The following is an 18,924-nucleotide window of genomic DNA, read 5'->3' as shown; positions in this document are numbered from 1 at the left end:
TAAGAAAAGAGTTTTCTTACTACTCTGTTTATTTCTGTACTGTTCCCTCAGTCTTAAAAATCTGTGCAATTCATAATGCTCTATTTTAACAGCATTAACTGAAAGAAACCAAACTTAGCAATATACCCAAAACAATTAAGACATCTTTCATTTACCTGTTTGCATTTTGTATATGTTTTCCTACTTTTTGGCTTTGACATACATACTTGCATAATGATTTCACAAAGTATTATAAACATCAAACATTTCTGTTCCCTTTTAATTTCACACAGGCTAAGCTGCTTGAATTTTTATTCCATGAAGTAACAAAGCAGATGCACAAAGAATAAAATGAGATGCTTCAGACTCTCAGTTTTCAAATTACACCAGCCTTGTGATGATGCGAGTGCTCCCTTTCTGCTGCCAGGGCACTCTGCTGTTAACATCTCTTCCCTCTTCCACCACACCCACCCCCTTACTGATGGGTATTCATTCTGTCCCTCACATTGTTTCTAAGATCCTCTTCAGCAGTCCGAAGAAATTCTGACCTACCCACTCTACCAGTAATTTCCATGTTCAGAACAGGAACCTCTCCATCTTCAGCTCCTGTTGCCTATCACATCATTTTGGGTTAATAAAAAACCTCTTCCAGCATCAGCTTTCCAATAATTTTACTCTAAACATAATCTTCAATTTTCTTCTTTAAGTAACCTCCCTCTTCCTCATTCACCTAGTCTTTTGCTTAGGCTCCCTGTACCTGTGGTCCCACCCATGGGCTTTTTTTGATTCCCCTCCTACATACTTTTCAATCATTATGCTCTTCCCAAGCATTTCTCCCCATTGCTGCCTTAGGCCTGTGTTCACGCTTACTTCTAGATCACATCTCATAGAGCCTCTTTCGCCTCTGAATGACTTGCCAAGTAAAATTTAACCAAGTCGCCTCCCCTTCCCTTTCTCATGAAAGCTACAATGGATACTTCTATTTCAGAAAAAAATAGAAGAAGGTGCAAATCCAGAGCATCAGCTCTGTGTCTCTGTTAACTGGCTGTTCTACTCTTATATGTTTCGTGTTTCTACAAGGGATTCTATGTACACTGCCATGTGTACAGACTCAGAAGCTAGATTAAAACAACCTTTTATTTTCCTACAGACTCTGCAAGGAGTTCCCTTTTTCCTTTCACTTAACAGCAGTCCCAAATTACTTGAAAATCAGAATGGCAAATCTGACTCCAGCTACTAGCTTCTGAAACAAATCACATTATCAGCATGTGGAGTCACACCTGCACCAAAGGCATGTCTGCTCAGCCCATCTACATGCAGCATTTCCCAAAACAAGTTATTTCTCATTGTGATAGTGTGGGCAGGCTCCTTTGAGAGCACGCTGCAAAGATTTATTCTGCTGCTCGATTTTTTGGGGTTACTGCTGTATTTAAAACCCCGGGCTCTATATAGCCTGATACTGAATTTCTCCAGCTTCTGACAAAGAAAAAAAGAGTGTATTTAAACTTAGTATGTAATGACTTAATACACCAGTGATACATCAGACTTCCCATATTTACTCCTCAGGATCTAAGCAAAAGACTCATCTCACTCCCAGTAAAATGCTTTTAACTGTATGCAGTAGGAGAAATTAAGAACCCATAAGTGCATGATTACCACCTTCAGAAAATGACTTGTGATATAAACCAGTGTTGTTTTCAATTACATTTCTTTAATGAGATGCATCCTTTTAGCCCAGCTGTGCTGGTACAGTATTGTTTTAGGAATAATTCTCACATGTCCTTAAGTTTCTTCAGTATATACTTTAATTCCTTAGGTGACAGTCCTGTCAGACTAGAAAGAGAACTACATAGTAAACAAACATCATGATATGGGCCTTCCATTTTCCCTGCGTTTGATCACCTCTCCCATGCATTAGCATTGATGTTGTTCCCTTCTAATAACTCAAGTCCTGCTCTAAACCATTTCCTCCTACCCTCCCTATGCAAGGAAATATTTCAGCCCTTGTAAATAAACCTGATCACAGCTGAAGATGAATAATATTTAGTGCTACATCAGAAACAGGTCTCATACTCTCAGCCTGTACACAGCCATACACAGAAGCTTCAAAAGAATCAAGAAAACCCACAAAAATTCAGGTCCTCTCCAAATGTAGGAAACCATGGTATTAGACTCAAATTCATGGGCATTTATATGTGATAAAATCTATTTCAGTAATTTGAAAACATTCCTATTTTAGAGCTCCTCCAGAAATACTTATTTTAAAGCAGGGTAAATCTACACCAGAATAATTAAACAAACAAACAAACCCAGGAGCATTATCAAATGCTTCTAAAGCTCATGTGTTCGTGACAGTCTATAGACATCAAATATCACAAGAAAACACATATCGTAGTGTAGTCTAGGAGAAGGGAATTATCAGCATTTACTTGTTCAGTGTTTCAATCAACTAAAACATGCCTATTCTTTACCATATTGACGTTACCTTCATGGGAAGGCACAATGCCAAGTACTACATGCTATATATACAGAGAGTAATTTTATAATTAAAGCAAAGATGGTTGCAATAGCTTTGAGTATCCATGCCAAGGGGCACCCAATCTTCCTTGCTGCATTTAGCAAGAGAGGGCAAACCTCTGTCTCAAACAATTTACCTTGTGACTGCAGCAAGGCTGATTGTAGTGTGAAGGTTGCACACACCTCCTCTGCCCAGCACTCCCATACAGACACAAAAAAACCCCTTTTCCCCCACCTTTACTGCACTTTTCCCTACCTTTATGTCTGCACTGACGTGAGGAGGTAGGTTTACATAGCTGTGGTGGCTTTAACTACCATTAAAAGCAGCAATAACGTAGGAAGATGCAGTGGCAGACTTAAATGCAGGCTGTGAAACTCCAAGAGGGAGTTTTGGATGCACACAGTTTGCTGTCACCTCTTCCATGCAACTGGTGTCTGGGCCAGCAGGATTATAACTGTGTGTGCCATGCCATCCATACGCAGAATAGGTTAGCTCCCCTTTTCCCCCCCTTTCACACATTTCACTAAACTTGTGAACAAAATAAAGGGGAGATGAAAAAAGCTGCCTTCCTGTTTTACCAATAAAGGCCAAAAGGTATATCCTGAGTGGCCAACGTGAGCTTCTCTCACCTCTTTCTCCCTGTTGAGCAGCACCAGCTGGCTGTCCGTCAGGATGCAGTATTTCCTCTCCCATGTTGTCGTTTCAGTGTAGGGAGACTGGCCGCAGGACAGTCTGTGTGTAGGTGGCCCTTTCACATCTGCAAAGAGAAAACCGTGACGCCAGAATGATTAGCATGTGTCATTAACCACCTTCTTTGCTTTTGCTGTTCTGCAGCTAGATGTGAACCAAAACTGCAATCTGCACTTAGCAGGGCCTGTTTCAGGATATTAAAAGACAAAATGCTAATCCTGGGAGGCACCCAGTGGAACGCTACATAAGGTACACCATGAATACTTATTTATCTATAGCATGACTTACAAAAATGGCAATACCCAAGATGAATATAAATGTCTTGGTCTTTTTTTTTAATTATATTTCACTCTTTGACAAAGAGCTCTCATGCAAACTTCATCTTCCCTCCACTGCCTTCTCAAAAACGTGGTTAAACAGGTAGGGCCCTGAATGTACCCTAAATCTTAATAAACTAGATTATTTGAGACTAAGGATAGAAAGACATAGGAAGGAAGATGTGGACCAAGGAAGGCAGGCTTGAAGAAGGGAGGGAAAATTCAAAGGGATGGGCATTTAATTGAGAAGGGCTTACTATCATCTTTTGGTAGGGATGCTGTTTGATTAAATTGTGACAAATAGGAGTCTTCCAGCATTTTCATTTAGCCACAGCCATTACAGTGCCAAAACTCAAACAAAAAAAACATCCAACCAACCAAAACCCAAAACCAAACCAAAATCCAACTTGTTTGGCTCCAGTGCTGATCTTTTAAAATTTATTTTAAAATCTATTTCCCTTAAGTCTCTCAGGCTTGAGCTACATATCACATTGTGCCTCTCACTACTAAGTTTTTCTCCAAGACTAGGAAAGGAAAGCACATGAACAAGTGCAGCAGACAGACTTCACTGCCAAGCAGCTAAGCTCAAAAGCAGAGAAAGCTGTGGAGCAGCAAGGTACCCTGTCAGTGCTACAAGAAGACTGGGTGCAAAGAAGGCTGCCCTGGGAATTAAGTGTGCAGTCAACTTACAAAAATCTCTCTATAGGAGACAGAAATGCTATATGAATAATAGAAAAAGGGATGTACACAACAGAGCCATGGGTAGCACAATTTATACAAACTTAGAAAAGTTTCAAGTCACCTCTTTCTAAAGTTTTGAGAGTAAGTTCTCGTTGCTTTATAACATTAAGTTTTGGTTTTACCTTGCACTCTAGTTTTATACAACTTCACCTGCAAAAAAATCAGCCATTCTCAACATATACACTGTAGATTCCTGAAGTCCCTGAACTACCTCTAAGGGGTCCAAAATAGACACTGCATCAGGCACTTGCTGCATAGGAGTCCAGGACCTCCTTCAGCTGTTTCAGGAGACCATGAGGCAAAATGAGTATTTAAAACCAAAGTGTTTTGTAACGTTAGCTTCCTTTTAGTACACATACTAATAACCCAGTGGTTGCACAGAGCTAAGCACAGATGCTTCTTGTAGCTTCTACCCAGCTTCACCACTAGAGGCCAGCGAATCCTCAAACACCCAGCACATTTCCAGCCGCAAGGAACAGTGCAAGTCCAAACACAAGCATTAAACGTTGAGCAATGAACCCCTCCAACTGACTTCACTCCTTGCAGACCCTGTGTATGCCAAATCCCACCTAATTATTAAAAAAGCCGCAACATCTTCACACTCTTTTCCTGCGTATAAGCACCTTTGCCTCCGCATTGAAAGGAAAGTGTCAACTTCTAAAGCTGGAAAATTAACTTGAAAGATAGCTTTCAGTACCTAGTTCAATCTCACGTTGCATTAGGATTTTTGTGATTGTTCAGCAGAATGCTTGAAACAGGCAATCTGATACCTTTAAGCAAGAAAAAGAAGAGGACTGCATGGTTCCTACTACTCCGAATAATAAAGAAATGCATCTTTGCTCCCTTAATTTCAGGTGAGATAATTCAGGGAAGAAGCTGAGATTCAGAATCAGGCTCCACACCTCTCCTAACAAAGCTTGGTTTCCAAGAGTGACAAGCAACGCTGTGTGTCTAAAAATTGCCCAAAACTCTACTCTGGCATAAGCATAATTAAGGGAAACCACCATAATCTCTGTGATTCAAAAGTGCACTTGTGCAAACTCCTGGAGCCCAACAGACTCTCTCACAAGTTACGTATTTGTCCATCTTATAGAAATTAACCCTCCAGGTAGATTTTTGGCACAACTTCAACTCACATTTATCATGGTGTCCAACCAAACACCTAACCAGATGCAAAATAAAACCACTGTTGCTCCTGCTTAGACCTTGGTTTCCCAAACAGCAGCACATGAACCCTACCCACAGCTAAGCAAGACAAACCTACGAGCAACGAGCTAACAGAGGGAAAATGAGCAAGAAGGAGGAAGCCATGGGCTCCCAGCATGAGCGTGCAACAGAAATGTGAAGACCAGAGCTCTGAGGATCTAGTCTCTTGAGTAATGAAAGCACATGGTAAATCACCAAGGGGAAAAAAGGATGAAGGTGTGCCCCGTCCTGTTCATGTGGGTGGGCTAGCAGCAAGAGAGTGCCTCCAGCTGCTACGCTGAGTGATAACCAAGTAAACTACATTTTGAACTGCTGATAGACTTTCTCATGGCAACAGAAAACCCTTCTGGACCATTAGCTCCAATGCAGAATCTACAGTCACAACTTGCCCAGCACCGAAAGACTTTCGCATTATAATTTCTACTAACTACAAGCCTTGGCAGGGTACCATCCAACAGATCTATAGGCTGCACAAAGGAATTAAAGAACAGAACAACTTCTTCCACTGCAATAACAACTCCAGGACTTAAGTGAGTCATCAGGCACTGCGGGCCAGCCATGGCTCTGCTGCCAAGTGGGTTGGCTATGTCAGAACAGCTTTCCACAGGCTGCTGGCGCAGTAACATGCCATCTCGGTGTCTGGAGCTGTCAATCACCACAAGAGAACACCACAGCATTAATATTTTGTGTTTGTATTGGTATCCTTTTGAACATGTCGGGACACAGCCCCACCACCCCTGCAAGCTGACCAAGTGCTCTCTTCAACGAAGAGCAGCAGTTGCAAGCTGGTTTTCTGATGTATCAGATCCTATAACTTCAGTCCTCTCCCCAAGGCTGATGCTGAAAGCCCATCTTGCAAACTAGATGGATGCTGAATACATGTTACAAGAAAACTCTCTGCCACAAAAATCGCAGTGTAGCTTTGGTGCATTTGTCCCACCTATTTAATTATTTCTCAGCTAGCCTTCTTGCATGGTTGACCTCTTTGGAGCCTCTCACAACAGCTGTAACTTCAAAACTTACTCTGAAGTATGTTACCAGCTTAGACTGAAGACTCTTTTGGACTTTCCACAGTATCACATACACACTCAGTCGCTTCACAAACCCTGTTCTGCTTTCTGGTACTCTTCATCTCCAGTTTTCATTTTACATTCTTGGCTCCAACTTTTCACGTGAATGTAATAAAACCCACTGACCTCTTCCACTAATGCCCCATGAAACTAATTTACCACCACTGTTTGAATTGCTATGGAGGTGAATGGCAAAAAGTCCATGTGTAACTAGGACCACTTACACTTCTGGAAAGACCAAAAGTCAGGGCTGTCCTTTTTCACTTTGGGCCTACTATCTATCAGCTCGTACAGGAAGGCTTGTGCTTTGGGAGGTAACTCACCGATGAATGCAGTTTCAGACAGGAGTTGGAGGAGAGATCAGGGAAGTGTATCTGAAAGCTCTGAGTTTGCAGATGTTACATGTGGGATGGGCTCATGCAGCCACACACCTAAATATGCAAGTTCTGGTGACAGAAGACTTCTTTCTCTGGTCTGATGCAATCCTTTCCATTCTGCATCATTACAATGAGGCATTCAAGCAAGCAGATCAGTTAGTCTACACACAGGATTAAAGGTCATGCCTTATGCGCCTTCAAATGCTAATATCAGTTAAATAACAGCTTGGAAAAAAATCCCTTTCTTGGTGTATCCTCCCCTGCTGAACTGAGAAGAGCACCACTGCTTGCCTGCCACATCCGACATAGCTGAAGATTGGAAACTGCGTTGTTTTTCCTCAGGGCTCTGAAATGCCATTAGGCATATTATAAATATCCACAAAGCTCCCTTTCTGCCAGCCAAATGACAACTTGTACCTTATTATTCCTTAAGTACAGAGCTTATTTTTAAAAAAAAAGGGGGGGGGGGAGGAAAAAAGTTCTGCCATAACCACATAACAATAAAAAGAAGTGTTGACTGGTGTAGGACAAGGGAACAAGGAAAGAAGCAGCCAGTGCCAAGCTGATCCCCACAGAAAGGCTAAGTGATTTTATGAAAACTGACAGCAGTTTTGCAGTATTTAGGGAGTAGTACTAGTGCTATCAGATGGGAACATTTCTGAATCTTCCATTGCAAGTATGCAACAATTCTTTTTTTTAAAATTCCAAATGTATTTTCAAGTGGAGAATACTTTCCAAAAAGCAGGCAATGGGCAGAATCAGAGAATTATTTCCAAGAGATTACAGGTGTTCCAGTGTCATTTAGTCCCCAACAGCTCTTCTACAACCAGAAGAGCAGCATCTTCTCTCCTCTTCAGAGCTAGTGAAAAGGACAGAATTAGCAGAAATCACGGCAACAAAACTACATTAAAGGTAAATTCATGCCTTTAGTCTCCTTGCCAAAAAGCACTCTCTACCTACCATCAATAAAAACACAGACATAAACCTCCATCCCAGTGATGACAAGAGCACCCCTGGCATGTGTCAAAGCTCCTTTTCTGAACCACACTCTTCCTATGGTGAAATCACGGGCTTACTGAAGTACTTGCCAAATTTTCATCAACTTTATTAGGGTCTGTATTCTGTTCCTATTATTTCCAATGAGGAGCTGCCAAGCAGCTGAGTAACTAATGTAGTGGCCAAGTTTGTATGCAGGGAGGATTTTTTTTCCCCTGAAGAGAGATTAGTATAAGCCCTAACACCTTTTGACAACAGGTCTACTTGCCCAATGTCAATGTTTCCATCGTGTTTTATGTACTTACCATAGAGACAGGACTCAGAGAACTTTAGGTAAGTGCTGTCATCTGAGACCTTGTCACTACCCCAAGCCTACCCAGCTGTGCACGAGCATGCAGTCCGTTCAAATAATCATCAGATTGAACCTTCATCAAGCAGTTGAACAGAAGCTGAAACAAGCCTTATTATTGACAGGAAGCTTCAAAGACAAATAGCAGTTAAAAGTCCTTCACTAAACTTATACCGACTCTAAAAGCTGATGAAGCTCATGATTCAAGGGAAAGATATGGCAGAAAGGGAAATACACTGTGTCTCAACATGTTCCATTCCCTTAAACCTGCATCTTGTAATAAGGCAGGATTTCTGCAAAAGAAGTCACTAATGCGAGTGAAAATAAACAGCAATAGCACAGTTATGTGACATACAGCTGTGTGTGTATATGCAACTATTTCAGACAGCTGTGTGATGCGCAGACGAAGATCGGCAGGATCTGGATTTAAAACAGAAGGGAATTCAAGCACCACTGCCCTGAGAGCAGACACAGACTTTGGAGCAACCCTGGCTCAGCTAAAAGAGGGACAATGTCTCAACACTTACACAGAGTAGATGACAACAAAGGTCAGTTACTGAAGGTCTGCTAGGAAAAGCACAATCAAGACAACTTCCACTTTCTCTCATGCTGATATATATAGCTTTTGTTTACAGTTCTTATTTCTCAAACCAACTCCCAGACATACGCAATGGTTTCTGATCCAAGCAGAACTGCAGACAGACACTATCAGAAACAACTGTTCAAAGAAAACCTATCGTGATGCACAAATTCACTTGGGAGAAGGAGGGGACAGTCATCCTTCAAGTTTGTACAGACAACAACCACCATGTCCCACCACAGAACATACAACGCTCATGACTAATTGTATAATACGATAAAGAAAATTCAGCACATACCGTGTGTGGTAATTCAGAGACTCACATTCTACGGAGAAAACATGTCATTTAGGGTTGATTAATTCTTCTCTGAATCACAACACACTTAGAGGTATGTCCAGTACAAAATACAGAAAGAAAACCATTAATCCTGCCATTTTATTTCAAATCACAACATGGGCAATGCCTGTAGATTTTCTAGGAAGTTTCTTGTAGCTACTGTGAGATATGGTATTGCTCACTTGCCCCTCTAAATCACTGTGTGGCACGGCTCCATTTCACTTAAGAGGTACCTACATTTTTGTGGTCAGCAACAGATCTCTCTGGTGAAGTAGGTGTTATTTTAAGTGTAGAAAACATAAGCAGATCCTTTGGGATGACAGCCATGCTCTTTATGTAGGATGTTATTACAGAGGTAAGCATCTAGTGTGAATTCTTCCTGTTACATTCAATAGCTGCACTCAACAAACTTCATTACACATCCAACTACTAGCCCTCAATTCAGCTGAATCCAGTTGCTCTCCTCTGGCAGCTGCATGCAACGATTAACCAAATTCTTGTATGGAAACCTAATATCATGGGTAGGAGGTAAAGAAAGCTTAGTCAAACCATCAGATTTCAGAGATCTCAAAAGCTCTCACGCCAACTGGTTACAGCCAAAGTGCAACCTGGAAAATCCATTCCGGATAGAATAAAGCCATAAAAGGTTTAAGTAGGTGAAAATGGTATTTCAGAAGCTGGCAGAAGCCATGACCAGCGCCATGACTTTCTCAGATTCCAATGCATTTGGCACTGCAACGCAAATTCTTCACAAGATCATTAATTTTTCTAGTATAGGCCAATCTTGCCAATCTAACCTATTAACTTTCCACCACTCTTTTATTGAGTGGCAGTGATCAGGCATAGTCTAAAAACTGGTTTTCCATTATCCCAGTGGAGAACCTCATAAGCCACAGACAGATTCATGTAAAAACTGTTCAGTCAGGTGCAGTTTTCATGCCCTGTACCCTCATAAGAATATCACTGTGGCAATTTTTATGCTTATTGTGTGTGCTTCCACTTCCCTACCATCAGTGTGCCAACTCTGGGTGAAAGAATCTCTTAAAATTTAGAGATGAGAAGTCTGAAGGTATCTGCTGCTCACTGCTTACGGGTAAGGTTTTGAGGTTCTTGCCCTCCTCTGAATGAGGACTGTATGTCTCTTCCGCAAACAGATAAGGGCACAGCTTTTTTCCGTCGCCTGCTGGAAAGCTTTGATGAGATCTGTGATGGGGTGGGAGAAGGGTTGCCTTTCTGCTCCGAATTTCTCACATGCAGCAGTCTCACCTCAACACACAGAAAGCAAGATTCACCTTTAAAGCTCAAAGAGTGAGCACAACATTTTGTCCACTACCAGAGGTACCAGCCAGATTCTCAGATTTCCTAATTTTCTGCATTAAAAAAAAAAAAGTAAGAAGCAATTTTTATGCAGGAAGAGCTAAATCATCAGATGAGTGAACACCTAATAGCCAGCCAAGGGCTGTCTCCTTTGCAACCAGCGGGAGACAAAATACAGAATGCTACTGTTCAACAAACTTGGCATCTCCCAGAAGGATGAGCTCTTGCTGTCTCTCCTCTCCATTGCTGACATCATTCCCACCCCTTCATTCCTTCCCTAGGAGAGATCTGGCTTGTTTGTACAAGAGACGGCCAGCAGTGAGCAAGGTACAGCAGGCTCACTCCCCCAGCTGAGCTCCCGGAGGGCTCTGCCAATTTAACTTGGTCCTGAGTCAGTACATCTGCCCTGTACTTGCAACGTCGCTACTTTGCCTATCAAAAGTTCAGTAGTTTTCACACCAAGGCTGAGACTATGGTAGAGATCAGCCAAGATTTCCCCTCTCATTTCCCCATAACACATGCAATCCAAAACCAAACCTTTCCCAAGACCTGTGCTAATAACACATTTACCACCCTCAGCCCCTAGTATTTGCTAAAAGGTTTCAGTGTTCCCTTGTACCCGAGCATCCTGTGGAAGCTCGAGAGCACAAATTCAGTTAGGCCACAACCATGCAAGCAGTTTCACCGAGATTTTCTTTTCAAAAGGGAAAATCATGGAGTTGCTCCAAAAAAGAAACCTCAGGTCTTAAAATCTTACGAGTAGTTTAGTGAGCAGATGCTGAGTGTGCCAACAGTCTCGAGCTTTCTTGCAAGTCCTAAAAAATGAGAGCTAAGGAGCTAGCAGCAGAAGCAAAAATTAGGCATAAAGCTAAAATTGGCCTGGCAGGGTAATTCTGATTAGAAAGCAGAAAGTTGCACCAGCTCACTGTCACTGTGCAGCTTCTTTGAGCAAAAGGTGTGGGAGCTCTTAATAGCAGTTTAAAGCTGCCAATTAGCTTGAACACTGCTGAGCTCCTCTAAGCTTCTTATGTGCCGCGTAGCTGATTGCTAAACTTACAAAGGGTAACTGATCCTTGCTCCCCTCGGCTGTGCCTCTCTCTCTGTCCCTGTTCTCATGGTCTGTACCCAGCCAGGTTCACAAGAGACAGTGTGAAAGATGTGTCTATCGGGAGACAACAGCACCTTCTTGAATGGATCAGTGCCAGCAACCTCAAATCATGCAATCATCTGTGCACTTCGTAGCTCAACAAGCGGAACCAGAAAACACAACCCAATCAAGGTGGGGAGCTTACAAAACACGCAGGTGCGCTTCATGCTCAGCCCAGCCTCCCATGCGCGCCTGCAAACAAGCAGCTCATTGTGCAGCCTTGTAAATCTCATGACATCACCACAACAGAAGCTGCTATCTGTGTAAAAAACAATTTGGTTCCCAGGATACCTAGGATTTCAAATAACCCGCAGTTGCTCAAAGCCATTGCTGTGACCCTTCCTACAATGCTAAGCAGGTTTTCCTTCCTTCTTATTCAGCTCTCATTCCCTGCCCAGGACCACTCATCTTTGCTCCTGAATATTAAGCACATTTTTCTCTCACAGTTAAATTCCCACTTGGCCTACAAAACCCTTTGGATCTCAAAACAGAAATGGTTATTACAAACTTGTAGAGAGGATTATAAAAGATTACATGCCCCTATTACATAGCTGCCAAGTTCTGAGAAGATTCTCAAGTGACACTTCTCCCCAAAGCAAGGAGAGGCTTTAGTGAGAGGTTTAGGAAGTGGAAAATGGAGAATAGAAGAAAAGTTAATTATTCATAGGAGAAAAAAATCTGCAGTTTTTCCTCTTAATTTATGCATGGTCCTTTTCTTACCCAGCTCTATACCCTTTCCCCTGTTCTCTGTAATGCTTGCTCTCACCAACCCCTAATCTCCATCTTACAGCCTCTTCAGCACGGAGCATCCAGACTGGGCTGTTCCCCCTTAATTCTTTATTCTTTGCAAGCAGTGCAGGAAGAAGACTAGAGGAAAAGCATCCTGAACTTAAAAAGGACCTTGGCCCAAGGCAGCTGTGAAAAAAAAAAACCAACCAAAACAATTTAAAAGCAAACACTGCTCAGTTCCTGAACATTTTTTGTGCACAAAAATTGTACTTGTGTACTTGTGGTCAAAGCTAAACATATGCATACCACAAGCAGTGCACAGAGCTTGGCAAAAGCGGCAAAAGCACCATTACCAAAGGTTCACAGGCAGCTTTACCCCCCACTCTTGCCAAGAAGGCATCAACCAGCTGACATTCGTCTGTCACAGACCATTTTCAAGAGAGCAAGATCCTTTTGCTTTCTTCTGCCAAGGAGGGAGGTATGGGAAGAGCAAAGGTAAAGAAGCATTTCTGCGGAGACAAAAACGAGCCACAGGAACAGACAAGGTGATGAGATAGTGACCACAAGTTCAAGTTGAACAACTGAAAACCAAACACACCGTCTTTCAGGTTTTCATGTGCAGTTTGAATTACACCAAACAGGCTGTTTGTTTTACAAGCTTTCATCTTTGGCTTTTCTTCAAGAAAACCGATATATTAATTGTCACTGATCTGAACAACCTCAGCCCATAAACTTAATTTCTCAGAGCAATGGCAGGGTTGCTGAATCCCCCTCCCCTTAAACCTACCTCTACAGAAACACAGCCCCTGTGGGTCTCAAAAAAACAACCCTCCCCATGTGTGGTGGTTTACATGGTGAGAGAGAAGAAAGGAAAAATAAAGAATTAAAAATAAATAAATAAACAAATCACAAAGGTCTCATGTGATGCTCTCCCATACCTAGGACTTTTAAATGCTCGGTCACCCTGCCATCACTGCACAGCCTGTTGCTGCTGTACTCTAAGCTATTTCCAACCTGAACATTTCTTAAAGCCTAAGTATACACGAATGATTAGGGGCTTCTTTTGGGTTGGTTTTTTTGCCTCAACAGACTTTTGGGAAAAGAGACTATAGGAGTTCCAACCACCACTGATGTCTCAGACAGACAAATTTATTTCCCTTGCCTAAGAGAGAGCTCACAGGACACTAAAATCTACTACAATGACGTGCATTTTTTTTGCATATTATCCAGGTCATTCAGGCTAAACTTAGCTTTCTTATTTTAACCACTTAAAGCAAATGACTTAGGGACCACCTCAAGGGATTCAAATATAATGTAAAAGAAGCCCTCCAGTATTCCCCATGCTATTTAAAAAGACCTAATCTGCTTCCTTCTGGCATCTTCAAAATGTTTTCAGATGAACCCAGAACCAGCTATTATACACCAATTTGTTGATTTGACCTACTTAAAAACAAAACCCCATACAAAAGCACCAGAACGCTCCTCATTCCATTTTTCTCCCTAATGTCTGAAAAGTCTTCATGCATCTCAGTAATGCAATGCTAATATACAAAGGACTGGACTTTTTTCATCCTTTACAGACTGTTCAAACACAAAACTTTAGAGGAAGGAGACTGGATCTTACATAAATGCAATAGGGATTCTGAGCCATATTAAGATTTATGCAAAGAGATGTCTTATTGCAAATAATCGGAATCCCACATTTAATCCAGTACAATGAGGTAACGACCTGTAATACCTCTTTCATCAGCTCTACCCTTTAACCTTCAGCTAAAGGTTATATGAGGTTAGTTTCCCTTTGTAATTTAACCCAGCTATTGTACCTGGTTCTAGGGAGGGAAAGCTGGCTTCAGGAGAAAAATCCACTTTGGTTAAGCATAAGGAGGTCACCACCAATTTGGTCAAGGCAGGACACTGAGTTGCTGACTCAGATCAAGGCTCAGGTGCCTCCTGACTCAGAGCACTTTTGCTCTTCTTTTTGCCGCATGATGTCAATATTTGCAAATCAAAGCTCAATTTTGTTCTGAAATTTCAGAATACAGCGGGCGATTTCTTTCTTCTTGCCTACTCTATATGATGTTGAGGGAAACTTAACTGTGAAAGAAAGAAGCAGCATGGGAAGAAGTAACAGTGCCAGGGCAGAGAAATTGCAAGTGCTGAGCTAACACTGTGTCAGGGGAAACACATTCTTGTAGGCCAGCTCAGTTTGGACATCTTAGCCATGCTGAGATCAAGGCTCCTGAGATACCACCAAAACAGGTGGAGCAGGTTTACTACACTTTTGGCAAACCCAAATAAGCGTGATTAATGTATCCTTTGATGATGGGCTAGCTAATTAAAAGGATCTGTAGCTAGGCTGCAGTATTTCAAGTATTCCTCAACTGGGTTTTCCCTCTACTTAATATGTTTCCTTCTCTCTCCAGTAGGCTAGGCCATGAAGAATAAAGGCAACCCCACATCCTCACCCCAAACACCCTCTACCCTAGAGCCCACACCTACTTAGTTTTTCCTCCTTTAACCCGCTACGTTCCCCAAAACCTGCAAAATATAAAGCTTGTGAGGACCAAACCTTTTCAGCCAATTTATCTGATGCTTAGTGGTAATGCCACAAATCCCCTAAGTGCAAACATACGCTTTTTCCCAAATGTTTTCCCTGCCATATGTTTTGCAAACTGACATCATGAAGCTCCAACAGAGAATCCAAACCTCCTTCTATCAAAAGGGTAAAGTCACAGGTGCTCAGCTCCAAAATCCTAGAAGGAGAACAAATGAACCCAATAAGGATAAATAACCAGTGGAGAGAAAATGTCTTTCCTACAGCAATGCTAAACAAAAATTTGTAGGTCACAACCTTGCAGAAACAGGCCTGATAACATCTAATTAGCAGTCCCGCTGCGCAACTCCATTTTGTAACAGTAAATCCAACCAGACCAGGAGGAAAGGGAGAGGGAAATCTTTATATAAATGTAATAGTTTTCATCCAGTTTGAAGAGATTTGCTTTATGTTACTGTTTTGTGGGGTTTCCCCTCAGTAGGAATAATCAACCCACACAAGTGATTCTATGAGTTATTACTGAAATTCATTTCATTCCTATTGGGAAACAATTTACAGGGGCAGCACAGATTTTTACTAATTAATTTATTTTTAAATCAGAATACTAAGATTTCTGTTTGCTGCCAGAAGATGGGTGGAGAAGGTAAGGAAAGTTCATGTACCCAAGAGACTATTAACTAGAACCAACTTGGACAATACATTTGAGAAGCATTTCCTTCCAGCTACTGTAGATAGCTGTCCTTAACATGCCTTTACTTAAGCAGCCAATTTTCCACCACTGAGTACAATGAGATTTCAAAACACACATGAAATCAGAGTATAAACAGACACAAACATCCACTTAGTGATATAACAAAAGAAAAAAACTTGAGCTTCTCTATTTTCTGCCCGTTATAAAATACCTTGGCATTTTTAAATATACTCCGCTCCACCCCCCCCCCCTTTTTTTTTTAAGTGGCAGTATTATCACAAAATACTGTGCTTAGCTGTCTTTGCAATGGTGTTCTGAAACAAAAATTATTTCTGGGGGTTGAGGGATAAATTCCACCCAATATTATCGCAGAGGGAATCGAGTTTCAGATGAAACAAGCAGCAGCCGATAAAGCATGAATGAGGCTGCAGCGGCAGAGACAGCAGGAGTGAGTGGTGAATCAGGCAGAGCTAGTCCACACTAGCAGTACAAAGCAAGAACAATTAAAATACATATGAAGATCTTGTCACAGACAGCAGAAATGACAAACAGATGAGAGGCAGAATCAAAGAGTGAAAGATTGAGGAGCAACTCCCCCTTTTCAAGAGTTTTAGTTTGTCAAAGACAGACGGCGCTGCTTCGACATCATTAGAGCAGGATGGTACCCTACCCCCCAGCCCCTGACGGATGTTAAACTTATTTTTGTAAATCTCTGGTGATAAAAACCATGCATGGCATCTTGTTCATTTCCTCCTTACTACTTAGTTTGCCAAAAACTTTAAGCTCTTCTTTCCTTGCCACATCTACAGACCAGTACTATTTGTTCTGCTCTCAGTGACTAATGATGATCATATCATGCACATTCCTTGTCTTTGTAAAAGCCTCTTTTAACAACAGTACAAGAACTGAAAATGATATCTTGGTACCTGTTTTGCTAGCCCCGAAGGAATCAGACATGATGATGGAAAAAACAAAATCTAAAAAAAAACAAAACCCAAACTATTTTTTCCTTCCCAAACTCTCATGTGATTAAAATCCATTAAAATGCAAACAGGCTTGAATTTTATTTTATCCATCAGTGACCACACTTCACTGTCCCTGGGCTATGACTGTCTCTTTGTGAATTCTCTGCACATAACAGGAGTCAAGCTTTAGGTTTAGGAGCAATCAATCTAGTAAACCTTGCTAAATATATATGTGTGTGTATATATTTTATAATGATCTCCATTTTTCATGTTGATTTACATTGATCATTGAAAAGTACATTCAGCTTCATGTTTGCTCATCTCTGAATAAACAAAGTGAAGGCTGTTGGGTATCCAAAGACAAATGAGACATTACAGATGTAGACAAAACCTATCATCACCCTGAAAGCATTTCTCTTTGAAATTATATAGCCATGCAGAAGTTATTCAGAGCGGAGATTGCTATATGTGTTTTCAATTCAGCCTGGGCCTGTTGGGGGCAGGGAGGGAGTCTGATGAAACACAGAAACATAGAATATTTCAGTTGGAAGGACCTACAATGTTCATCTAGTACAACTGATGAGGCTCTACACCGTCACTTTTTTCCCCTCCACATACCTGATGATTCAGAAACATATGACTCGGTAAGGATTTTTTTTCCCTTGCATTCTATAGTTTCCATTTCTGAGGATAGGTCTCCTTAGGTTCATGTGTATAAGCTCATATATAGCATGACTACCTGGAGTTTCACCATTAAAATAAAAGTATCTACATCCATTTGAACATGCAATTCCCCATCAAGCACAACCATGTAAATCAAATACAGTCAGTGCACCAGCTGGGTTCATACTGCACAGGAGTATTTCCTTCTCATCTGCAGACTTTGTCCCCTTTTACATCAGCAGAACCCCCCCGGGTTCAGGGACATACAAGTCTGGAGTTAGAAATTATAGTTTCCACAGTAACAGTAGGAAGGTGTCAGAAGTCTGGGCACATATGCTGCACAGGCTGTTGTAGCGCCAGCATCCACCAAATTCAAGATGCTACATATGCATACAATAAATTGTTTTGGTTGCTGTGCAAACACAAATTTCTCAATTAGTATATTTAAGCCATTCATGTCTTTTGTTAAAGTAACTCAAAACTCCTGCTCTACACATATAATTCCCCCCAGACAAACCCAATGCCATTTTACAATTATATTTAAGAGCCTTCACTTTTGTTTATAGACATGTAGTATCCACAGAAAGCTCAGAAGAAACTCCACAATGAAGAAGGAAAAATGTATTTCCTGGAAAGAAGTGTTCCCCTTTTGCAGCTATTAGAATATATCTAAGCAGGAGCTAATGATCTGTCATTATAACGAGCTCCTCAGGCAGGTTTTGTGGCAACATGCAATGAGCTCCCTGCTGCTGCGGATAAGCCAGCTAAAAACTACCTTGTTAGCACAGCTAAAATAGTGGCTGCAGCAGTCATGTATCTGTATGGCGGGGGGGGAGTCATTAGCAGCGCTGTATGGGATATGGGCTAGCCCATACATATATAAGAGCTAGCCCAGCCTGGAAGCAGCATGTGGCAGTGCCCGAGCAGAGATACGTGGTTATCGGCAGCACAGGGCTGCCCGTCTCAGCCCTCCCCAGCTTCCCAACCCTGACCTGTGCTCACCGGCACCCAACGAGCATGTAGGAGGGCACCAGCCTGATTTTGGACATGTACAGGATTTGTCTCTGCAGGACCGAGATAAGAAAATTTTGCACCATCTTTTACTGACATATGTTGGTTTGCTCTTTCCTTATTGTTAATTATGTACACTGCTATCCCACGGACTTTTCTGAAGTACCAGGGCAACTGGCTCAGCCATTTCCTTGAGATTATGTATTGACAGTAAAAGATACATAAACTCTTAATGCCTAACCCCACAAAGTCACAAGGGCCTCACCTCCCACCCTGCCAGAGTATTCAACACTTTCCTAGGGGCCTCATGCTTTTTACAAGTCTTCTGGATTAAAAGGCTTTTACTGACGCAGGTCATCTCTAACATTGAGACATCGTCAATAAGAGTCAAATCTTCACATGACAGTTACATGTGCAAGTCGGGGTGGAAGTCACAGCAGAAATCATGAAAACCAATGTCAAGACAAATGATTCAGCTCTGTCGCAGCAGACTCTGAATGATTATCCCTTCCTCTCCCCTTCCTTTTCAAAACTTCATCCTATTTTTGATAAGTCTCAGTATCATTTAGTACTACCTCAGAAAAGGAAAGGACTGTCATTTCCAGACACCAGTGGCTTGAACCACACTCTTTTTATCAAGCTACAGGAGGGCTGACAGGAAACCTACCTCCAACCACACTGCAGCCA

At 41.7% G+C, this 18,924-nt stretch overlaps 1 protein-coding gene across 9 annotated transcripts in view; it reads right to left on the bottom strand.

The window, feature by feature from the left end:
• RASAL2 (RAS protein activator like 2) overlaps positions 1-18,924 on the bottom strand; it is a 202,963-nt gene that overhangs the window by 111,858 nt on the left and 72,181 nt on the right. For all 9 annotated transcript variants that reach the window (XM_069789664.1, XM_069789665.1, XM_069789666.1 and 6 more), the window contains one exon: positions 3,127-3,254. In XM_069789664.1, the coding sequence (XP_069645765.1) occupies positions 3,127-3,254 (128 nt within the window). The remainder of the gene's footprint in view (positions 1-3,126; positions 3,255-18,924) is intronic.

The sequence above is a fragment of the Haliaeetus albicilla genome, chromosome 8 (genome assembly GCF_947461875.1).
Source record: "Haliaeetus albicilla chromosome 8, bHalAlb1.1, whole genome shotgun sequence".
NCBI lineage: Eukaryota > Metazoa > Chordata > Aves > Accipitriformes > Accipitridae > Haliaeetus > Haliaeetus albicilla.
Note: the sequence above shows the minus strand (reverse complement) of the source record. Positions and strands in the feature narration are given on the sequence as shown.